The sequence below is a fragment of the Myotis yumanensis genome, unplaced genomic scaffold (assembly GCF_028538775.1).
Source record: "Myotis yumanensis isolate MYYU_CA2020_CCGP unplaced genomic scaffold, mMyoYum1.0.hap1 SCAF_6, whole genome shotgun sequence".
Lineage (NCBI taxonomy): Eukaryota > Metazoa > Chordata > Mammalia > Chiroptera > Vespertilionidae > Myotis > Myotis yumanensis.
Window position 1 is genome coordinate 32613451 of NW_027223757.1, and position 25743 is coordinate 32639193.

The 25743-nt window shown below is 39.2% G+C and overlaps 1 protein-coding gene across 1 annotated transcript in view; it reads left to right on the top strand.

Moving 5' to 3' along the window:
- The window catches only part of FRK (fyn related Src family tyrosine kinase), a 92949-nt gene that overhangs the window by 24682 nt on the left and 42524 nt on the right, over positions 1-25743 (top strand). Inside the window, exon 2 of the mRNA XM_070417875.1 lies at positions 22636-22757. Within this exon, the coding sequence (XP_070273976.1) occupies positions 22636-22757 (122 nt within the window). The remainder of the gene's footprint in view (positions 1-22635; positions 22758-25743) is intronic.

A 25743-nucleotide genomic window follows, 5' to 3' on the forward strand; every position in this document is an offset into this window, starting at 1 on the left:
TAAATACAGCATATATATATATATATATATATATATATATATAGTTTAGTCATTTTCTAATAAAAGTGAAAGCAAACGATACATTTTTAATTTACTTCCCAGTCTTAATATTTCCTCTCTAAAAAAGAAGTGACCATAAGCATAATTTTGCATAATATATTGTAGATTAGATATTGACTTTTTTGACTCTGGGCTTTGATCCTCAACTAGTCCTCTGGAAGTTGTGAATATCCATCTTACCTAATAATATACAAACATGTAAATTGACCATACCTTTGCTACGCTATCCAGCCAATAGAAGAGTATGCAAATTAACCCAACAAAGATGGCGGTTAATTTGCATATGTAGGCTCCAAGCGACAGAGTGAAGCCTGACGGCCCTGGGCCCAGAGCAGTGAAGCCTGATGGCCCCGGGTCTGGAGCAGCGAAGCCTGACGGCTCTGGGGCTGGCTCCGGCCAGAGCCCGGCCAGAGCGAAGGCCTGGGTCCCGGGTGCCAGAGGCAAACCGGTGCCAGCAGCCAAGGGAAGGGAAGGCCTATTGCACGAATCTCTTCATGCAACAGGCCTCTAGTACCTTTATAAACAAAGAAACAGAGGAAGTCTCTGTGGTATCATTTAATAGATGTTTTGGTGGCTCACTAATCCCAGTTCCTCCTATTCATGGAGTCTGACATTTTTGCTGCCCTTTGAGTTAAAGCCCCCTCTTCAGAAGATATTTTTCAAAAGGATAGCTATCTCACCAGGGAAGCAGATATTAATATCCTCAAGTGACTCACATTCCCATTCCCAGCCCTCAGCTGAGAATAGGACCCTAAGGTAGCAGGAATGGGGCAGTTATATTCACACAGAGCCTTCTAATACAAGGAGGAGGCAGGGAGGGACATCTCAGGTGCCCATGGAAGGGAGATTTCTGAGGTCAAACTTTCCATTTTAATCTTTTTCACAAATGCCAATCTGGGTATTTTCAAGTCTAATTAAGCAAATGTTTGGATTATAAAAACAACCTAGTATAGTTTTAAAAAATTAATTTTGTGAAGTATCCTATATAATGAAAGCCTAATATGCTAAGTGCCTGGTCATCTGGTAGGTCATTCAACCAATCAAAGCATAATATGCTAATTATATGCTAAAGCTGCTCAACTGCTTGCTATGACATGCACTGAACACCAGGGGGCAGACAGTCGACTGGTCCACCAGTTACTATGATGTGCACTGACCACCAGGGGGAAGACACTGCAACTGGTAGGTGAGCTTCCTGCGGAACTGAGTGAGGCGAGCCAGACACACCCCGGAGCCTTCCCGCGGTCCCTCCCCAGCTGGCCAACCTCTCATGTCCCTCCTTGGCCCTGATCGTGCACTGGTGGGGTTCCTTGGCCTGGCCTGTGCCCTCTTGCAATCTGAGACCCATTGGGGGATATCGGAGAGCCGGTTTGGGCCCGATCCTCCAGGCCAGGCTGAGGGACCCTACTGGTACACGAATTTGTGGACCAGACCTGTAGTAGTTTATATAGAGTAAAATGCACAGATCTTAAGCTTATATTTGGATGAAGTGGGATAAATGTATGCACCTATATACACAACACAACAATTAAGATATAGAACATTCTCACCATCTCAGAAAGTTCCCTTATAATCCCTTTCAGACTCCCCCTTTCCTTTCCCTGGACAAACACTGTTGTGATTTCTATCATCAGAGCTTAGTTTTGTTTATTCTAGCACTTTATATGAATACAATCATACAACATTTACTTTTTTGTGTCTTCTTCCTTTTGCTCATCATAATAATTTTTGAATGCAACCATGTTGTTACATGTATCATGAGTTTGATTTTTTAGTGCTGAATACTAGTTCATTGTATGGCTATACATTTGAGTCTCTCATTCTGTGGATGGACATTGGCTTGTTTCCCAGTATTGCCCATTATAAGTGAAACTGCTATCAACATTATTGTGTAAGTCTATTTGAGGACATATGCTTTCACTTTTCTTAAGTAAATACCCAAGAGTGAAATTGCTGTGTCAGAGGGTAAATGTATGTAAATATTGCCAAGTAGTTCTCCAAAGGGGATGTACTTTTTTATACTCTTACAACATGTGAGAGCTGCTTTATTACCTTGCTAATGTTTGGTATAATCAGTGTTTGAGAATTTAGCCATTCTACTGGGTAGGAAATATCTCACTGTGGTTTTAATTTGCCTTTCCTCAATGACTAATGGTGTTGAGCAACTCTTCCTGTGCATGTTGGCCAGTTTTATATCTTCTTTTATGAAGCGTCTGTTCCAGTCTTTTGCCCACTTTCAAACCCAACCTCTAGGCCTACCTGGAATTAATTTCTATTGACTGCAATTTTATTCCTGAGTATGAATCTCACTTTCTTGTTTTTTTTTGCAATATTGCTAATTTTTGGTTGAATACAGGATATTGTCGTAGCTACCCTAGATTTTATCACATTCTTTTGAGAATTATTGGCTTTCTGTTTTAATCAGTAGTAAAGTTGTCTAACTGCAAACTTTGTCTCCTTCAATGTATATTACTGCTTGTATCTCTGATTCGTTCTTTTTTCTAGTTAAGTCTTTATTGTTCAGATTATTACAGTTGTTCCTCTTTTTTCTCCCCATAGCTCCCTTCCACCTAGTTCCCACCCCACCTCATGCCCTTACGTCCCTATTGTCCTTGTCCATAGGTGTTCGATTTTTGTCCAGTCTCTTCCCACACCCCCATACCCCCTTCCCCATGAGAATTGTCACTCCCTTTTTATGCCCCTGATTCTATTATATTCACCAGTTTATTCTGTTCATCATATTTTTTATTCACTTGATTTTTAGATTCACTTGTTGATAGATATGTATTTGTTGTCACTTTGTTGTGCATAATTTTTATCGTTACCTTTTTCTTCTTCTTCCTCTTCTTAAAGGACTAGAGGCCTGGTGCACGAAATTCGTGCACAGGAGGGGGGGGGGGTCCCCTCAGCCCAGCCTGTACCCTCTCTAATCTGGGACCCCTCAGACATCCCTCTCACAATCTGGAACCACTGTTCACCTGCCTGCCTGCCTGATTGCCCCTAACTGCCCCCTGCTGGCCTGGTCACCCCCAACTGCCCCCCCCTGCCAGCCTTGTTGCCCCCAGCTGCTGCCCCCCAGCTGGCCTGATCGCCCCTAACTGCCCACACTGCTGGCCTGGTCACCCTTTACTTCCCCCCTGCCAGCCTAGTCACCCCTTACTGCTCCCCATGCTGACCTGGTCAACCCTCACTGCCCTCCTCTGCCAGCCTGGTTGCCCCTCACGCTCCCCCCCCCCCTCCCACAGGCCTGGTGGCCCCATGCAGCCTGCTGCTCGGTCATTTGGTTGCCCCTCACTCACCCCCCTGTGGGCCTGGTTGCCCCACATAGCCTGTTTGGTCGTCCATTCGGTTGCAATGGTCACTTAGGCATATATATATATATGCCTAAGCATTTCATATAATACTGGTTTGGCGGTGATGAATTCCTTTAGCTTGTTCTTATCTGTGAAGCTCTTTATCTGACCTTCAATTCTGAATGATAGCTTTGCTGGGTAGAGTAATCTTGGTTGTAGGTTCTTGCTATTCATCACTTTGAGTATTTCTTGCCACTCCCTTCTGGCCTGCATAATTTTTGTTGAGAAATCAGCTGAGTCATATGGGTACTCCCTTGTAGGTAACTATCTGTTTTTCCCTTGCTGCTTTTAATATTCTCTCTTTGTCTTTTGCCCTTGGCATTTTAATTATGATGTGTCTCGGTGTGGTCCTCTTTGGATTCCTTTTGTTTGGGGTTCATTGTGCATCCTGGACTTGTAAGTCTATTTCTTTCACCAGGTAGGGGAAGTTTTCTGTCATTATTTCTTCAAATAGGTTTTCAATATCTTGCTCTCTCCCTTCTTCTGGCACCTCTATAATTCGGATGTTGGTACGCTTGAAGTTGTCCCAGAGGCTCCTTACACTATCTTCATATTTTTGGATTCTTTTTTTCTTTTTGCTTTTCCGTTGGGTGTTTTTTGTTTCTTCATATTTCAAATCTTTGACTAGATTCTTGGGATCCTCTGGTCTGCTGTTGGATCTCTGTATATTATTCTTTATTTCAGTCAGTGTATGCTTAATTTCTAATTGGTCCTTTTTCATATCCTTTAGGGTCTCACTAAATTTCTTGGAGGTTTCTAGAAGATTCTTGAGTAACCTTATAACCATGGTTTTGAACTCTATATCCAGTAGTTTGCTTTCCTCCATTTCTTTCATTTTTGACATGTTCTTTGTCTTCACATTTTGGCTGTTTCCCTTTGTTGATAGAGTGGCTTTGTGTGCTAGGTGTTCTATAGGGTCCAGTGGCTCAGCCTCCCTAGTCACCTGAGGTGGACACTCTTGGTGCACCCCTTTGTGGGCTGTGTGCACAGTCTTGTTGTAGTTAAGCCTTGATTGCTGTTGGTATCACTGGGAGGAATTGACCTCCAGACCAATTGGCTGTGAGATCAGTTGTGTCTACAATGGGAGAACTGCTGTGCTGAAAACACCCTTATGGGGCACGACTTGCTTCAGTGGGGCTTTGATGCTCACTGAGTCCGCCCCCTGAGTGTGTCTCTTTTGGATCTGAAGGGTTATAATATGGTGTGTTCTCACTCCTACCACTGGGTACACTGGCTCTTGGATCTCCAAGGAGGTGAAAAGTCATCCACTGCCTGAGGCCACCCAGCAGGAGCTACAGAGAGATCTGTAGATTCCTCCTCTTTGTTTGGGGTTTGGAGGTGCCCAGATGAGGCACAGAAGTGAAGCAATTCAGACTGCTGATGAGCCTTAGGCCTTCTTTTGGAAGCTCTGGGATTCTTTGACCCAGCTGTAGTTAGGTTTTAGATTGCAAAAGGCCAGGCCATTCATATGCAAAGCCTCTGCACACAGCTTGGGTGGGGTTGTAAATTGGGTGGGATGGGGTCTCAGGCAATCACAGGGTAGTACAAACAGTAATGGTTGCCCGTGGGCCCTGCCCCAGATAGGTCCCTGGGTCTCTGTGTCCTGAGGCCCTGTGTAGGAACAATGAATGCTGTGAGCACTTCTGAGAGAAAGCTGCCCTCGTATTCTGGCCCAATGCCAGACAGTCTAGTTTCTCCTGGTATGAGTTTGGGTCCCCACAGTCTCTCCCAGAACTGGAATTCAGAGCAGTTGGGAGTTTGTATCTCCCTCCTGATTGAAAAAGACACAGAGTACCCAGTTGCCAGTCCATTTTGCGTGCCTCCGTACCTCTGCTCTTCCGCACCTCTGCACCTCCTACCAGTCTAGATGCACTTTTCTCTTTCCCTCTAGTTGTCGGACTTCCACTCAGCTTGCCTTCCCATGGTTCTGGATGATATCCGTTTTGTCTTTTAGTTGTAGTTTTGATGTGGTTGTGTGAGGCAGCAAGTTCAGTTGTTTACCTATGCCACCATCTTGGTTCCTCCCCTATCTGATTTGTTCTTATTTCACCATTGAGTAAGATGTTAGGTGAAGGGTTTCTGTTGTTGTTGTTGCCCATTTACAAATTGAGGAAATTTTCTTCTTTTTCAAATTTATGAAGTGTTTTTACTTTTAATCATGATTAGATGTTGAATTTTTCGAAAGTATTTTCTGCATTTATTAAGCTAATTATATAGTTTTTCATTTTAGTCTATTAACATGGTCAATTACATTGATTTTAAATATAAATCAACTTTCTTCCTGGGATAAACCCTACCTAATTGTGATTTATTTTTTATTTTCTATATTTGTGAATTTGATTTACTAAAATATTTTAAGGATTTTTGCTTCTGTGCATATAAGAGCTATATTCTGTAATTTTCTATTCTTGAAATGTCTTTGATTTTGATATCAGGGTGATTCTGACCTCATAAAATAAATTGGAAAATATTCTGTCTTCTTGGGCAAAGTTTGTGTGTAAAATTTATATTGTTTCTTCCTTAAATTTTGGTGAAACTTACCTGTGAAGCCCAGGGGATCTGAAGTTTTCTTGGTGGGATAGTTTTAAGTTATAAATATAATTTCTTTAATAAATGTAAGGTTATTAATATATTCTACTTTTCCTTATGTTACTTTGGGTATTTAAAGTGACATAATTATTGCTGTAAATTTAATTTCAAGTAATTATATACAATGGGCGTGAAGATTTTAGGCAGCATAGAGATATCATGAGGCATGAAGTCCTTGTTCTTTATTTGTCAAACTAAACTCCTAAAAGTAGTACTTTAATTTGAAAGTGGGAGTATGCAGTATATATTGTACTCTGCCTTCTCAGACATTATGTGTGAAATTTTGTCTGCACCATTGACATATTGACCATACCTGTCAATTATGAATCATTTCTTTTAAAAATATGTTTTTCCAATTACCTGATAACAAAATGATGTATGGTATGGTTAGGCAGTTTATATATTTTGTCTTATTGTTCTTTTTATACTGGTGTACATGTATGTTTTTCCAAGTATAATATAAACTTATAAGTAAACATAGTCTGTCTCTTTTATTCCTAGCTTATAGAAGTCTCAATAGATACTTATTTCAATATTTTTCATTTTAGATGTTTCTCAGCATTTAAAACATTTAAAAGTCCATTCTTTAGTTTCCAAAGAACAAGAATAATTTGATTTCTAAAATGTAATTGATCATAAAATATCACTTTAAAAAACTACCATGAAACCATTGAAGTTTTAGTAGCTCTTTTTGTTAACTCCAATTTTCCAAACAAATTTTGGAAACCATTTGTATTTAGATCAATGAAGCATATACTACAAGAAATAAGATTACAAATATATTGATAATTATTGAAGTTGGTTGTTGGGGAAAAGTGGTCATTATACTATTCTCTCCATTTAGGAATATGTTTGAAAATTTCTATAATGCAAAGTTTTAAAATGTCCAGTATGAGTGCATATATGCACTCAAGAAGATGGAGAAATTGTGTCTTGTCATTGAGCATTCCTATGTCAGAAAGTATTTCTGAGCAAGGGGGATCTATGTTTTCTGGCCTACAGCTAATATAATTTGGAGGGGGAGATTATCTTTTAGACAATACTGTGTGGACAAAATTTAGTAGGAGGGGGGAATATTTATCTAGAGCAGAAGAAGAAATCACTGCTAGCTATTTAAGGAAGCTGACAAATAATAAACATTATAACAATAGTAAAATATTAATGAATTGCCTTCTCTATAAATTTCCCCCTACATTTTTTTACTTTATTTTCTTTGACTTTTTATGTGATAATGATTTTGTAATGCCATTGTCTATAGAAAGAATAAGTGATAACTTTGTTTCATACTTGAAATGTTTGATTAATTTTTAATGACATTTTAGAAAAGCTTTTTTTAAGCCTCATAATTCATATTTATAATATCATCTAAAATTTTAGGATAGTTTTACTTATTTAAATATCTATTTAAATCTTATTTGGCTTTCATTTTCAAAATTTGATTCTTATCCAACCAAGCCTACCCCTAAACAACAAACAGGAATTAGTATTTAACTTCATAAAAGTATATCTGTGAGAACATTTTTAAAACCTGAAAATTTGACTGTTAGTAAGTCATAAGTATTGAAAGTGATTTATTCTTTGTACTGTATATAATATTTTTTTTCAGGCAAAATATCAATGATAATAATGAGTACATCTTCTCACGTGCCTTTTTTGTTTCTGGAAAATCATTGAAGAGAAATTTAAAAATTGAAAATGAAAATATATGACCTTTTACACTAGTTCAAACCAATGATTTACCTTGTTTAACTTTTTCTCAGGGGGGTATAAAAAAGGTAGCATATTCACTCACAAATAAAAGTATGTGCCACCAAACATCCCAGTTTTTATTAAGGTCACATTGTGGGGCAGTTTCCTATGAATTTAGGTCTAAATTTTTTCATATATTTTATTTTATTGATTTCAGAGAGGAAGGGGGAGAGAGAGAGAGATAGAAACATTAACGATGAGAGAGAATCATTGATCAGCTGCCTCCTACGCACCCCACACTGGGACTGAGCCCACAACCCTGGATGTGCCCTGACCGGGATTCAAACTGTGACCTCCTGGTTCATAGATCAATACTCAACCACTGAGCCATGCTGGCCAAGCTGGGTGAAAAGTTTTTGATAATGCTATGAATTTCAACCTGGGGTTCCTCTTTATGCAATGGTTTATTTATATTTCTGACCCTCTCTGTAAAATTATGAGTTGAGAACAAGTCCATATTTCCATTCCATGTTCTACACAATTTTAGAGAGGTCACATGGAACTGCTTTGCACATCTGCCACATACTGTAACTGCTTATTACATGCATGACTTGAGCAAGTCATGCAATTTCTCTGTTCTAATTTCTTCCTCCAGAAAATGGGGATATTGAAGCACCTGCTCTGACTACTCCAAGATTTGCCATGAGAATAAATGTCATAATGTAGGTAATGACAATGTGAATTATAAAGTGGAAGCCAAATGTTATCTTTACTGTGATTGTTACTGCTGTCACTTCCCTTTAAGACTATGATCACCTGATTGGCTGTGAGGATAGTCATGACTGATAAAAATTTGATCTTTTGCTCTCTGTTCCAAACCTTCGGACGATTCTCTCTCTATTCCTTTCCTGTGTTTTGAAGTTATTCTGACAGCTTTAACTTTTAACTGTAAGACTCACATTCCAAATAATCATTTAATTCACTCCTGTATTCATTTCAAGGTATTTATTGAGAGTGCTATGCTAGGCTCTGAGAATTGCTGTGATGAGCAAAATTAGGATTTTGTTCTCTTGGAACTTACAAATATAGTGGGCAAGTAGGAACTAAGCACGATACTACTGGAAAAAGGAAACCAAGGAAAGTGGTGTGAAGGAAAGGAACATGGTGCTCCAACTCAGCTGGTTGGAGAATCGATTTCCAAGCTCAAGACTTGAGTTGCAATCCAAAGGACGAGTAAGTGGGAAGGTAGTCTCATGGACTGAATCTACCATCACTTATACTTGCAAAAGCCTGTTCCTTGGGCCTTTTTGGGGTCCCAATTCCAGGCTCTAGGATGTTCCTGTCCTGTGTTCTTATTCCAACAGCAGGTCTTTGCAAATCTGTAAGATTCAAAAGACTCTTTCTGGGTCGCAGCTGATAGGTCAGAATTTACCAAAATCTGTGTGTCTCATTGAGTTCTTTCTTCAGTTAATCCCGGGTAAAGAAGTTAGCTTGGTGTCTTAGTACCTGGAAAAGTCTTTGAAATTTATGAAATGAAACCTTATTTATTTGCAATTTGCTAATTAGAAAGGTGGCCATCCAGGCAGGCTTATTTTCTTAGAACATACCCTTGTAATACAACTAGTTGACATGCTTTTTATGGATAACATTTATGTTGTGTATCATTAGAGTTTATCCTCTTATGAAAGAGCAGATATTATAGAAATGTGTGATTTTAATAAAACTGCATGATTTGAAGCATGAATATAACTGGAAGAAACTGCCCCTTCACTCTTATTCTCGGTGTGACCTTGCTCCTGATAGCAACAGTATTGCAGAATTCCAGTGCTGCCTTCTGCTTGGACAAGGGTGGGAGAGGCGCTCCACCTGAAGATTTGATTCACTAGAGAAAATGCTATTTTTCAAAGCTCTGGCTGTTTGTGCTGTTGAGAATCAAGACTTGGCCTTTACTGAGCAGAACAAGTTCACTTCTGTCGGAATGTACAGAAGGAAGCCCAGGATCTAGTTCGGAGTGAGGGTGGGGTGGAGGAGCAAATTGCATTGTGCATAAAAGCAGGGGCCAGGGAGGGGGGGGGGGAGGGGGGTGGCGGGGCGGGGCGGAGGGGGGGGGGGTGGTGTAAAAGCCTGGTTGGAGGCATGAGGAAGAAAAGAAGAGTGAGCCTCAGCAACCTGGCAGGGAGCCCTGGGCCTGGGGAAAGGATGGGAAATTCCCTGTTTGGGGACAGGGTATTAAATTTCTGTAAAAAGTTTTCTGATATGTGTTTGAACTTGTTTTCTAGTCTAGGTTGTGCTTAAATCTTTGCTCTTCACAAACTTTACACAAAATTGGACACAATTTATAATGTTTCGTCTGGGTTGACAAATGAGAGAGTAGCGTCCAGTGTGGGGCAGAGAGGACCAGAAAGAACAAAGGTTTGGGGTGGGTGATAGCCAAGGTGAGAGGAAGTTCCTCCCTCAAAAAACAGGGCTGTGCTTTTCCAAACGCAGTGCCAGGTTCCCTGCCTCAGAATTCTCCGCTGCACTGGGGCCTGCACCTTCCTGGGCTCCACCTGCTACCGAAGCATCTGCCTGGCACACACTCTTCCCGGGGATGCCCAACAAACACTGGAGTGGAGAACTGAGGCCCTAGAGGAAGTTCAGTAGTGCTGGTGTGTGTGTGTGTGTGTGTGTGTGTGTGTGTGTGTGTGTGTTGGAATGGGACGGCAGCGGGGCTAGGGGGGCGGGTGTACTTTCCCTTTTCTCAGGGAGCCTTTCCCCATAACAGTTCCTGGGAGTGAGGCTGTGATATACTTGCACAACCGCCTTGCCCTCTAATTCTAAGCAAAATCAGGCAGAAAACTAACTTTCAGGTTTCAGGGCTGGTGGAGCCTTTCTTTTGTTTCCTGACAAATAGCTTGTTGACACTGAAAACAAAAGGTGTATTTTCTGGCACTGCTTCTGACTTTCCTTTTCACCAGAACAACATGCTTTGTAGATGCGTTCAGCTTCTACCATTTCAAAGTCCAGTGGATGGCATTTCCGTGGGTTATAAACAACCTCCAGTCATTAATACTGGCATTTTTATTGGTAAATATTAATGATAGCAATGTGTAGAGGGTCAAACTTTTTAAAAAATAGAAAGGAAAAGGAATGGGTGTGACCATTATGGCTTTTAATAGGCTCTGTGTCTCACCCCTTATCTGCCTGGGGACATCTGCTTCATTCAAACCCTTAAAAAGGCAGTGCAACTAGTACACATCTGTGATGGTAGCTTCAGACAGACAGACAGACAGACACACACACACTTACACACAAACACACACAGGCACACACACCAATGCATCCACATATTCACATCGTGTGTGTGTGTATGTGTGTGTGCATATGGATTAAGATTAGACAATAGAGATTTGTTCTTCATTATGTTTTCCAAGTGTGAACAGCAATTTCATTTAAACATTTTAAATTTTACATGGATTTAAGAGATACCCATGAAGAAAACCTACCTAAATTATTCTACCGTAATCACAAATATTATTTCTATTTTATGTATAGTTATTTTTCATCAAACGGTATTCTTCCTGTTAAACAGATTACTCGCTTTCTTTGGCTGAAGAACCATAGCCCCCTTCTGAGGAGGATACTTATAGCTTCTGGTGTTTTGCATTTCCATAAACATCAGTGATAAAAATGAGTGAAGTTGATGGACATTGTTTATTTCTTAATTAGAAAAAATGCTAATAGGTCTTGGCCAAGCTGCAGTGGAGAAATCTGGATATTGGCTTCAGTCCTAGCGTGGATTATGATTCTCACTTGTGCACGCCTCTCAGCACTTCTATCCAATCTGTTTCCATGGCTCCATTTATTCTCCTGATTACTTTGACTTTAGGAAAACCTTCTGGAATTCCACCTGGCACATATCGCTGCTCACTAAGAATGATTTAAAAAAGGCACTCTCCCCCTTCCTTACTCTGCTTCATTTTTTTTCCCTTTGAACTTGTCACCTTTGAACACAGTGTGCCATTTCTCATTTATTTTGTGTATTGTCTGTCTTTCCCCATTATCTGTGAGCTCCACAAAAGCAGGACACGTTGTCTGTTCCATTTACTGCTGTAGTTCTGAAAATGAGATAGGTGCCTGGCACATAGTAGGTGCTCAATAAGTAATTGTTGAATGAAAAATGAATGAGTGGATTAATTTTATGATGGTAGGTTATGGTTATAGCTTCGTCACCAGCTGCTGTGTGAACCTGGAAAAAACACTCAGCCTAATTGAAGGAGTTGAGTATTTTCTGTCACAGGCATCATTGCGATTTTAATGAAACACTAGATCTCCCCCCCCCCACCGAAAAATGCATGTTCTCATTAAAACACATTTACAATAAGTTTAGAGATTTACTCATGAACCTTCGTAGAAATTTCTTTCTAGCTCTAAAATTCTGTCTTCCTCTCATAGAATAATTCTTCCTTGCTTTCACTCTCCACACTTTCACCTCCTAAATTTTTTCATTAGACAATTTTTAAAGAACAAGTCAAATTTTTATGTCAGTTTTTGCTGATAAGCCCAGAACTCAAAATCCTCTACTTTGTTAAATCTTAAATGGGATATCTTAATATCCTCTTAATGTACTTTTTAAATTTTGCCAAAGATCTACTTCCCTTATGGAATTAGTAATTTCCACATGGAATTACCTATAAACCTCAAAGAACTATATTTTCTTGCCTTTTCCTTTAATGACCTCTCTTCCCCCACCATTGCCCACCGTACCAATCTGCTTACAGAGACTTTGTGGTTCTTCACCTTTGACCTTCATTTCTTTGAAATCTTTATTCAGTGTGTTTTCTTTATGAAGGCTTCATTCATCGATACACTGTTGGTTGTCCATTTCTCTGACTGCACACCCTTGACAATTAAATGTTCTTTTTGTTGTTTTATCACTTTTATTCCTACCTTGATTCTCTAAGATTCTTTTTTTTTTTTTTAATATATTTTATTGATTTTTTCACAGAGAGGAAGGGAGAGAGATAGAGAGTTAGAAACATCGATGAAAGAGAAACACCGACCAGCTGCCTCCTGCACATCTCCTACTGGGGATGTGCCCGCAACCCAGGTACATGCCCTTGACCGGAATCGAACTTGGGACCTTTCAGTCCGCAGGCCGACGCTCTATCCACTGAGCCAAACCGGTTTCAGCGATTCTCTAAGATTCTTAAAAGAAAAGAAATATACTCTTCTTTTGCTGTTTTGCTTTTTAAAGATTTTTTATCCATATAGTTAGTATGAAATAAATGTTACTGATATATTTCAGCATAGAAAGTACATGTACAACTATATCCATATTACTGGGTAGAGTAATATGAAGGTTAAGATACATTTAAGATGTTTACTATTGCTTATTTTGGGATACAGGATTTAATGAAAGTAAGTGATGACATGGCATCATTTAGTGTTAAAATGATTGGTGCCATGCTAAAACATAGATATAAGTTCCTACTTTTGCTGGTGTCTATTGTGAAGAAGGGTACATGTGCTGTGTCAGTCATAAAATATTTTGAATATCATCTCTGGTACAGGCAGAGAGAGAGAGAGAGAGGGAGAGAGAGAGAGAGAGAAAAGAAGGAACTCCCCCCCACTTTATTCTATTTGCTAGAGAAATGTGGATCTGGGAAACCCAGGATGGGCTGCCTAGTCCAAAGTATGCTATTATTTTTTTTTTAATTAAATCTTTATTGTTCAGATTATTACATTGGTTCCTCTTTTTTACCACCATAACTCCCCTCCACCCAGTTCCCACCCCTCCCTCCGCCCTCACTCCCCACCCACTGTCCTTATCCATAGGTGCACGATTATTGTCCAGTTTCTTCCCGCATCTCCCACACCCCTTTCCCCCCCAAGAATAGTCAGTCCATTCCCTTTCTATGTCCCTGATTCTATTATAATCACCAGTTCATACTGTTCATCAGATTATTTATTCACTTGATTTTTAGATTCACTTGTTGATAGATGTGTATTTGTTGTTCATAATTTGTATCTTTACCTTTTTCTTCTTCTTCCTCTTCTTAAAGGATACCTTTCAGCATTTCATATAATACTGGTTTGGTGGTAATGAACTCCTTTAGCTTTTCCTTATCTGTGAAGCTCTTTATCTGACCTTCACCTCTGAATGATAGCTTTGCTGGATAAAGTAATCTTGGTGGTAGGTTCTTGCTGTTCATCACTTTGAATATTTCTTGCCACTCCCTTCTGGCCTGCAAAATTTCTGTTGAGAAATCAGCTGACAGTCGTATGGGTATTCCCTTGTAGGTAACTGACTTTCTTTCTCTTGCTGCTTTTAGGATACTCTCTTTGTCTTTTGCTCTTGGCATTTTAATTATGATGTGTCTTGGTGTGGTCCTCTTTGGATTCCTTTTGTTTGGGGTTCTATGCGCTTCCTGGACTTGGAAGTCTATTTCTTTCACCAGGTAGGGGAAGTTTTCTGTCATTATTTCTTCAAATAGGTTTTCAATATCTTGCTCTCTCTCTTCTTCTGGCACCCTTATAATTCGGATGTTGGTACGCTTGAAGCTGTCCCAGAGGCTCCTTACACTTTCTTCGTATTTTTGGATTCTTTTTTCATTTTGCTTTTCCGGTTGGGTGTTTTTTGCTTCTTCATGTTTCAAATCTTTGACTTGATTCTTGAGATCCTCTGGTCTGCTGTTGGGAGTCTGTATAATATTCTTTATTTCAGTCAGTGTATGCTTAATTTCTAGTTGGTTCTTTATCACAACATCGAGGGTCTCACTAGGTTTCTTGAGGATCTCACTATATTTATCGGCGGCTTCTAGACAGTTCTTTAAAGACCTTAAAAGTGTAGTTTTGAACTCTATATCCAGCAGTTTGCTTTCCTCCATTTCTTTCGTTTGTGTCCTGTTTCTTTGTCTCGGCATTTTTTATGCTTCCCTGTGTTGAAAAAGTGATTTTTCTGTGCTGAGTGTCCTCTAGGGCCCAGTGGTTCAGCCTCCCCAATTACCTGAGGAGGACACTCTTGGTACATCCCCTCGTGGTCTTTGTGCACAGTCTTGTTGTAGTTAAGCCTTGATTGTTGTAGTTATCACTGGGAGGAATTGACCTCCAGGCCAATTGGCTGTGAGAATCAGCTGTGTCTGCAGTGGGAGAACTTCTGTGCTGGAGACACCCCTCTGGGGCAAGACTTGCTTCAGTGGGGCTTTGGTGCTCACTGAGTCTGCCCCCTGAGTGTGTCCTTTATATTTGCAGGGAGCTGCAAACTGGATGGTCCCACTCTGACCTCTGGGCTTCCTGGCTCCTGGATCTCTAGGGAGGTGCTAATCTAGCCTTTGCCTGCGGCTATCCAGCAAAAGCCTCCCTGCAGGGCTTGGGCAGGGCAGGTCCCACGGGATCAACAGGGCGGGGCTAGCAGTTATGGCTGCTCTCAGACTTGCCCTCAGAGGCTCTGCTTCTCAATGTCCCGGTAATCACTGCAAGCCCCTCAGAGAGAAAGCTGTCCTAGGGTTCTGACCGATGCCAGACAGTCCCGCTTCTCCCATATGAGTCTGGGTCCCTAGAGACTTGCCCGGAACTGGAGCTCAGAGCCTGAGACTCCCTCCCGATTGAAAACGACAACCATGCCCTCAGCCGCCAGCCTGCTCCACATGCACCTCTGCACCTCAGTATTTTACTTCCGCACTGCGCCTCCTCTGAGTCTCGGTATGCTTTTCTCTTTCCTTGTAGTTGTAGAATTTCCATTCAGCCAGCCTTCCGGTGGTTCTGGATGATGTCCGTTCCGTCTTTTAGTTGTATTTTTGAAGTGGTTGTTCGAGGCAGCAAACTCCGGTGTTTATCTATGCCGCCATCTTGGTTCCCCCCCAAAGTATGCTATTATTAACCCATCTGGAGCAGGATGCAGGCACAGACTACCACCTGATGAAACTCAGCATTTGGTCTTGTTTATTCCATGAAGGTAACCAGCAAAGAACAAGTTATTTTGCACATTTTTAAAAGAACACTCTAGCCCTAGCTGGTTTGGCTCAGAGCCTGTGCACTGAAGGGTCCTGGGTTTGATTCCTGTCAAGGGCACATGCCTGGGTTGTGGGCTCAATCCTCAGCAGGGGGGGTGCAGGAGGTAGTCAATAAAAAAATAAAAAAATAATACTCTATGCCTAAATACAGCAAGATGAGATAATATCATTCTTTAAGTACATTTAAAAATTGTTTTTGTTTTTTCTTCCTGGGGCTAGAAAGAAAATGATTTATGAAAGGAAATAACATTTTGGGGGGCAAGAAACTAAGTGGTCTGTCACATCTGTCTGTGGTGTGTTGTGAAGTTGGGCATTTTTCTAGGTTATAATCAGATTCTTTCACAAACAGGGAACACCTTACCATCCACACTGGTAAAGTTACCAGCTCATTTACCTTACTTCCTCTTTAAGGAAATTCCTTCAAAATTCCCCTTTTATGATGCTTATAGAGGTGAACAACAGCAATAAAAAAAATCTTTATCAAGTGATGCCAGCAAGGAACTTCCTGGTTTCTATGTGACCGTAAGTCGTAGCTCAGGTACTTTATCACACATTCTTTACATGTGTGAAGCCCCGATATGCTTGTGTTTTGGGGGATAGAAAAGTCAGTTTCATTTATGATCTTTACATTCATAGCCACGTGTTCTCTTTGGGAGAAGACAGTGGTCAGATTGGAATCTGTGGTCTGAGGCCAATTAACATTGGAATCTGTGCTGCAGCTGGACAGGAGCATGTAAATTTCCCCCTCAACATTTTGCACTCCAAGCTGTGTGGCAGGCACAAATAAAAGGTTACGCAAGAACACAGGCACTAGCATCCTTTAGCATTCCATAGAAACAAAAAGACTATATGAAATGCCCATATCCAGGTACAATGTATGAACTGTTTCATCAATAAGTATTTATTGAATTGCTCCAAAAGGTATATGGGACCTATAGCAGACTCAGTCTTTGTGCTGGGAAGATCTGCTTCGAGTATGCACAGGGAATAATTTAAAATAAAAAAAATTTTTTTTTAATGCAGCACTAGCTTTTGTATGCTACATGCCCAAACAGAGGGGTAGTCATCGAGTATTGTAGGCATGCTGGGTAGGCAAGTGTAAGTAATGCCACTACAAATAGCGTTAAGAATATGAATTTTGCTGGAGCAGAGAGATGATGTAGGGAAGACAGTGTTGAGGAAATGGTTGATGTCCAGATGGTGGAGGGCCTACGATTGTGTTGATTTCCCTAATATTTGATCCATATCTAAATACTTTAAATGTTGATACTAAGCAACACAGCATAAATTCTGGGTGTTTTTTGTTAAAGACTCGTTTTGTCTTTTTTTGTAAAATAAAAGTGAACATGCTTCTAGTATATAGCTTCAGTTAGCCTTTTTGGGTTAGTGAAATGGCCTGCTGCCACCTGGTGGTAGCATGTCCTCGTCAAGACTGGCAGGCCAGTCACTTGCAAGGAGACTTTCAGTACCAACTTAGAGAAGTGATCCTGGACATATACCTCATATTCCCCCATGACCTCAAATCCAACATGTTGAAAACCAAATATATCTTTTCTCCCTTAGATTAGTTCTCTTCAAATAGGTGCTATTGAGCATGGATGTGGATAGCCATCAAGCACATTACGTATTTAATTTTTCTTGATCTCAAAACAAGCCTACAGGGTTGTTACTATTATTCCTACTAACATATGAGGAAATACACAGGCATAGGGAATTTAACCAAGTTTTCCAAGAAGATGCCAGCCATTATTATACTCTGCTTTCTAATATGTTGCCAGGTATGCTGCCCTTCAGTCATTCACATTTGATACCCTTGTGTCATGGTTGATCTCCCATCGGTTTCACTGCTCATCCATAATCACTTGCCCCATATTCCTTTGAGAGTTTTCTTGTATCTATCAGATCTAACTTCCAAAGTTTATAGTACAGATCTTTAAATCGTAGATTTTTGTAGCATATTCCTGACTGACTTCATTTTTTAAAATATTTAAATAAATTGTAACATGATATAAAGCTGCACCTTATTGTAAATCTCTAAATTATAGAGAATATCAACATTTCATCATCTCTCACTAAGCTTCAGAGAAATAAGCACATATAAATTTTAGTTTGTTCTTAAAATATAAATAAAACTATAGTAATCCTGTTACTCTGAAATTTATCCTTTTTCATGAACGACATGTCTTGTAGATCTTTCTCTGTCAGTGCTGCAGAATTTATACACAATGGATACTGGATGAGAGTTTGCAAAATAAATCAAATCTTAGAATTTAGTCACATACTTCTTGCTCTGTTTTAATCTAATTTAAGCATTTATTTCTCTGAGGTTATAGGTTATTACAGGTTTCCTCCCTTATTTGGTTCTTAACCAAGATCTCTTTCATGGCAGGTATGGCATAGCAATAAAGATTATTTTCATTAAATATCAATAGTGTGTGTGTGTGTGTGTGTGTGTGTGTGTGGTCATTTTACTGGATAATTTTTCACACGTAATGCCAAACTGTAACTTATTCTCAGTTGTCTTGTGAAATTTTCTAACGTCTTGATCATTTCTGTACATACATCAGTAGTTCTGAAACTTTAGAATGCATCAGATTCACTTGGGGATTCATGAAAACTAGGATAGCAGGGCCCCATCCTCAGACTTTCTGACTCAGTAGGGATGGAGTGAAACCTACACATTTTCATTTCTAACAAGTCTCCATGTGAGACAAATACTTCTGGTCTAGAAGTTACACTTTCAACCTCCCGCAACACCCTGATTCCTTCTGGGCACCCACTGTTTACTGCTCACAAGAACTACAGCTTAACAAGAGCATTGGAAGTGACTGTGGCGGGCAGCCAGGCCTGGCATGTGCATGTCCTTCCAGAATAGGCTCCAAAAGGCAGAACAGAAGAGGATGACAGTGACTCAAACCACAGATTAGGAACAATCTTCACACGTGCAGAGGGCTGAAAGAACTATTTTTTGCCCGTAAGTCCCTAGAGCAGCACATGCTCTAGTGATTGCAATCGATGGCAGTCGTGTCATCTTTGAATATGAACAATTGCAGTATAATGTCACTATATCCTGACAGAAAACAAATTTTTACTCATGCTCACTTTCTGATGGGACCCAGCCAAGTAAAATTCCAAGTGTTGAGTGAGCTGATGTATCCAAATACTGCCCATCCATTTTATTGTTATTAAGGATTCAGTAATGGTGTGATTTGCCTTGTAATGTCATTGTATTAATCTGTTATACAAGAATACAGAATTGGTGAGTCAGAAAGGATTTTTTAAAGGTTATAGAGTTCCTCTTGACCAATATAGTAAAATTATTATATCTTAGTCATTTTATTTACAAAAGCTGCTTGCTTACACATAAATTGGGCAGAGAAAATACATCATTTGTAGACTTGATTATCCAAAATACAAATGTAATGTATGTCCATAAAACTTATATAATGGAGTATTTATTCTTGAGAATAATGCGTTATGCGAGATATAATAATACTTCTAAGAATTTAATCTGCTAGATAAATAGTAATTCTTGTAAAGTTGTATACATATTTACATATTGATCAAATATCTTAATGCATACTCAATGTACTCAGAATCAGGAAAATGCATAGAATTGATTAGTATATTTGATCTCTGTTGCTTCTTTGCTTGAAATATTTGTGTAAAGAAATCTTGCCATTTCTGGAAATGGAGTCTAAAAAAAAATGCCTGATTATTTTAACTATTCACTTACCTTTCACTAAGCCTTTATGTATTCATAAAAATATATAGTGTTTTTATACGTTTCATAAGCTTGACATAAATGGCATTATGATGTATCATTCAACTTCCTTTTGCATAGACTTGACGTAAATTGCATTATAATGTATCACTCAACTCCCTTTTGCCTTTCAACAATTTATTTTTAACTGATGTATAGTATTCCATTGTATCTATAAATTTATCTATTTTCATCTGATGGATATTTAGGTCATTTTCAATTTTTTAATGCTAGAACTCTTCAGTGGATGTTCTTGTAACATATTTCTTTTAGCATACAGTCTAGAAGTGAAATTGAGTGGTGTATGAATATTCACTTTTACTAGGTATTGACAAATAGCTCTCTGAATTAGTATTGCATAATTATATTGCCACTGGTATGTATTAAGGTTCTTCTTTCACATTTTCCCACTAACTGATTGAGAGTTTTTAATTGTTTGAATGTGAGTTTTAAATTTTGTCTAGCCTGAACAGTGTAAAACTGTATTTCATTGTTTTAATACTTAGTATATCTACTAGTCCTAATTACCAGCACAGATAGAAACTGTACTTTTTAAAAATTGTTAACAGTATTACAGATGTCTCCCATTTCCCCACCCCCCGCCTTTACACCCCTCCACTCAGCCCATACCACTCCCATGACTTTACCATCCCATTGTCCGTCTCCATCAGCTATACACATAAGTTTATAAGTTCTTTGGTTTATCTCTCCTCATCCTCCCACTCCCACATCGAGGTATGTCAGTCTGTTCCATGCCTCCTTGCTTCAGGTCTTATTTTCTTGGTCAATTTGTTTTGTTCATTAGACTCCACAAATTAGTGAGATCATGTGATACCTGCCTTTCTCAGATTGGCTTATTTCATGTAGCATAATAGTCTCCAGGTCCATCCATGATGTCCCAAAGGGTAGGAGATCCCTCTTTTTTATAGCTGCATAGTATTCCATTGTGTAAATGTCCCATAGCTTTTTATCCATTCATCTACTGCTGGGCACGTGGGCTGTTTCCAAATCCTAGCTATTGTAAATCACGCTGCTATGAACATAGGAGTGCATATATTCTTTCTGATTGTTGTTTCGGGGTTTTTAGGATATATTCCGAGAAGTGAGATCGCTGGGTGAAATGGCAGTTCCATTTTTAATTTTTTTTTTTTTTTTTGAGGAAACTCCATACTGTTTTCCATAGTGGCTGCACCAATCTGCATTCCCAACAGCAGTGAACTAGTGTTCCCTTTTCTCCATATCCTTGCTAGCACTTGTTGATTGTTGATTCATTGATGATAGCCATCAGACAGGTGGTGGTCATTAGTGTAGCCTATCAAAAGTTTTGAATTCTCTGACTTATGAGTGGGATTGCACTTTCTATTCCTTTGCATTTAAGCATGATCGTGGGATTTCCTTGTCAGTGAGTTCATTCCTGAATAGAAGCTTTAAATAGAAGCTCCAGGAAGCAGCCTGTGATTTGACATATTTTCCAATCGCTCCTTGGCAATCATGGAAGTCTGGCGGTGGACATTCTCCAGCAGACCCGGAGATGGATATAGAGCAGGTCATCCAAAGATGACCTTCAATGGACATGTAGCTGAGTGCAAAACAAATCTTAATTGTCTTAACCCACTGAAATTTTTGGAGTTATTTATTACTCCAAAATAATCTGGCATGTCCTCACTGATACAGTTAATATATAACTTGCAATTGGATACTGGGGGAAGTGGTAAACACCTTGCATTTGTTAGAAGGTGATATTTATAGTTAATGTTTCTTTTTGTTTTCAATATCTTCTCCCTCCTCCTTCCATCTATGTCACACATATTCCCCAATACCCATGACCTGCCAAACAAATTGGGACCAATTTTTGATGGCTTGTATGTACTCTCTCAGCCTGCAGTTCCTCACCCAGCTTGTATAGGGTGTCCCTCAAAAATGTATAAATACTTTAATAGCTAGTAGCTCAGTTTTGAAAAATGAAATGTATTTTTAATAAACACTGCCTTTATAATTATTCAGTGTATATAAACATTTTGGGGGGAACACCCTACATTTCTTCCCTGAAGCCAGGATTTTCTTTCTTGAAGAGTTTACATTTTTAAAGATAGGGATCCCTGAAAAAAAATCAATGTTTTACCTAAAATCATTACTGATAAAGATCAACTTTATGACCCTGTAGTGAGGGGTCATTAGTGAAAGAGGCTTTCTCAGCTTCCTCTTATTACCACGTTGGTGCCAACTGACTTGATATATATTTCAGACTCGCTCTGACATTAAAATTCATTTGCTAATTTTTATATTACTCTGGAGTGACTCAGTAGATATAATGTTGGTACTATTATGAAGATAAGGAAATAGGAAAATTTGAAATTAACATGTCCATATTTACACAGTAGGTCCATGACTACAGACTCTCAAACCCTTACTTAAATTAAAACAAATGTTAATCATTTGTTGGTTAATCCCATTCTCAAACCTGTGTGTTCAGTATCTGGCTCTTATATTCCCCCAATATTTATCTGAAAGGATAAGAGGGTAAAGATAAGAAGTAGAGGTGGCACTAATAAGATACTTCCCTGGCAGAAGTAGCTTTTTTTTTTACATAATCTCCCATTGGATGAAAGTTTTCTTCATATTAATAAGTTCCTCCTAAACATGCAGAATTGTCTCACATTATGGTGGGGGTGGGGAAATAAGTGAATGAATGTCCAGAGAACTGCATTTTTTAATTGTTCATACCTTGAGATGAAATGTATGAATCATTTGATTGGAATGCTTGCCTCCTAATACCTAGAAGGTGTGAGTGAGGCAGAGAACAGTTGGATAGTGATGGTGAGAAATTTTAGAGCATGAAATGCGGAAGGTGTATGTGGTGGACTCATCCAGAGGCTATGGATTTGACAGAAGGGTGTAGTACCTGTCAGACAGAATGCCGGTGTGAGAAGGATGTGGGAGCCAGTAGCCGCCGAATTCCTGGTTTGTAATTCTTTAAGGACTCCTCTGTGAAGGTTATAGACATCCTGAAAAATCACCTTAAGTATCGATGCTTCTCTCTCTCTTTCCCTTCCTTTCTTTCTAAAATCAATTTTTAAAAAAGAATATTAAACAGTTTTGATATAAGAATACTTTCTTGTAACGTTTCCCACTCCTTGAAAAAAGAATGTTGATTGGTTAATTGCAGTTTACATCTTTCTCTTTTTAGGTGGTTCTTTGGAGCAATCAAGAGAGCGGATGCAGAAAATCAACTATTATACTCAGGAAATCAGACGGGTGCCTTTCTAATCAGAGAAAGTGAAAGCGAGAAAGGAGGCTTCGCCCTTTCAGGTATGGGCATTGTTTTGTGTGATTTAAGTAACGGTTTGAGAGTCTGTAGTCATGGACCTACCGTGTAAATATGGACATGCTAATTTCAAATTTACCCATTTCCTTATCTTCATAATAGTACCAACATTATATCTACTGGGCCACTCCAGAGTAATATAGAAATTAGCATGAAATTTCTATCTGTGGTTAGAAGTCTTCTATAAGCAGTTTCAAAGACATGCACTCTAGATATGAAATAAAAAACATGGGTCTGGCTGTGTTTTCTCACTTGCATTATCAAAGATCCTATCCTTCTAGGAGAATAATAAGCAAGAAGCAAACACTACACTGTTGTCAAAATTGATCTTGGCATAGTACATTTTTTTTTTGCATTTCATTTGTCTTTGCCTGATAAATGGAAAATGAATGGAAGTGCTGAATGCAAATGCATTTAATTAACTCCATGGCATGCAACATTTTGTCAAAAGTAGTTTTTCAGCTCAGAGTCAAGTACATGTGTAGCTTACACTGCTCTAGGAAAGACGAGCAGAGGACCCGAGAAGGATCTTTAAGAGTGACAAGTGGGTGCATGTCTCCGCTTTCAAGAACGTGTGCTTCTTGGTGTAAGTTCCAAGGTTGCAGAGTGTCCTTCTTGGAGACTACTCCAGTCCGTCTCTCCTGTGGGACTTTCTCCTCGCCCTTCTCCGACCTCTGTATTGCCAGACCTTTGTGTTATTATCCCCTTTAAAGCATGTCTTTTATTTCACCAACTAGACGTAGCCTTTTGGGAGAAGAGATTTTGCTTTCCTCTATCCCTATTGTCCTGCAACCAGTGTTTATTAAACAGAACATCCATGGGCCATGCTGTGTCTGCCTGGCTCACTGAGCTGGACACCAGGACAGCCTGCAGAGGCTGATATGGAAACAGGTCCTGAGCCCCATGTACTGGGAACTCTGACTTGACCTGAACCAAGGCCAGACTGTGTGTGTTTGGTATCCATTGTCTTCCTCAGACCTGATGGTCCCAATATCAGGGCAGATGAATTAGAGCTGAAGTGAATTAAGGGCAGTGGTACTGAGGCAGCCTTTTCAGGTTTTGTCCTTTGGTTTCTGTCGATTCTGACACTGAGTCAATAGGATATTACAGAATCATATGGAATCAGCCCACCCTGCCCCCCAGTTAGAGGATGCTGCTCTGATTTCCATTCTTGAAATGTTCCCAAGTCTGATGTGACACCGACCTTTCTAATTTTGTTTATACCCAGGGCACTACAATTTGCAGTGACTGACAGGTGATGGGCATTAGCCACTCAGAGCTGATGCCCGACCAGGCTGGGCCTCCACACCAGTCCACACCTGTATATATGTACCCAGGTGACATAGTGAATGTTTTATTATGTATAATAGCGTTTTCTCTGACTCTGAAAGTAATATAAACATTTTTATAGAGACAGAAAAGATCAAAGAAGATTAATTTACAATATAACCTTCTGAAAATACATTTTAATACTGAAATGCCTTCCTGTCCAGCTTTTTTCTATGCTTGACGTTTAAGCATATTAATTTAAACAAACATACACACACCCAGAAAAACACATCCAGAGAAAACAAAATTAAGATCATCTTATAAATAAAAAATATAAATATATACATGTATGTGCATATATATGTGTGTATATGTGCATATGTATATATACACATATGTGCATCTATATGTATTTGTGTGTGTGTGTGTAATATGGATCTAAGATTCATTTTTCCATCTCTCAGTATCCTGTGAACATTTTTTCATGTTTTTTTATTATTTTTCTACATCTGTATATTTAGAAGCCACATAACTTTCCATTGTATGGGTGTGCCACCATTTATTTAACATATTTCATATTTTATACAGTTTCATTATTTCACATCGTTTGCTATTATAAAATATGACACAATGGACATCTTTGTAGATAAAAGTTTGAAGATTTAAAGATTTCCACGGGAATACTATATTCAGAAAAAGAAAAAACAGTTTTGAAATCTCAATGTCTAATGATAAGAAGAGCTGTAAGAGAATTTCTTGTATATGTTAAATGCATCCATGGTTGTTATTTGCCTTTGCCAATATATACATATCAACTTAGGTAGTCATTATCTAGGCAAAAGTAAATTAAATGTTTTAGATTGGCATTAAAATATAGAAGAGTAATATTTCCATGAGGAAAACAAACTAAAAGTAGAATTAGCTGAATCACGTCTTTGAATCATGTCCAGGCTACAGTTGACTATTCTGAAAACTCTCTAAGTAGAGTATTATGGGACAAAACAGCTTTATAGGCTTAGAAGAAAATTACAAGGTTATTGGCTGTTATGTGCTGAGAATACTCCAGCACTTGCTTTTGGATTTGCTAAGCTTTGTAGGGCCTACTTGGAGACCAGCATATCATTATAGATTCTTTTTCAATAAAGTCAAACAATTTAGAGTCTTTCAAACAAATTATCTGATTGCTGTGTATTCACTGGGGGACAAAGTAAATGCAGACCGTTATGTTCTATTCAAAAGGAAATTCTCTTTTTAGCCAGAAGAGGGCTATGCAGGAGAAAAATGGAAAGAAAAGGATCTTCAGTATATCTACATTCCTGTAAAACACACGAACAAACAACCCCATTGCTGACTGTTGACTACCACTAAGGATCTTCAGATAGACCACTCAAGGATTTATTTCTTAGTGCAGTTGTCTCCTTACTCAGTCAGAATTGATGGCCTTCAGTGTTGCTGACTGCTGTGTTGCCTAAGAAAGGCAACTATCTCTTTTCTGTCTCTGTCTTTCCCACATCAGTTTTCCTGAGAAGCATTGTCTTTATTCCTTGGGCGGCCATGGCTTGCAGCTGTCAGGAAAAGGCTTATGATTTACTGAGGCTGGGCGGGGGCATTCCCGAGCCAGCAGCCCAAAGTTGGGGGTGGATGCTAATTGGATTATGTGGTCCTTGCATGGCTGACGGCTGGCTCTTGTGAGGTCTGAGT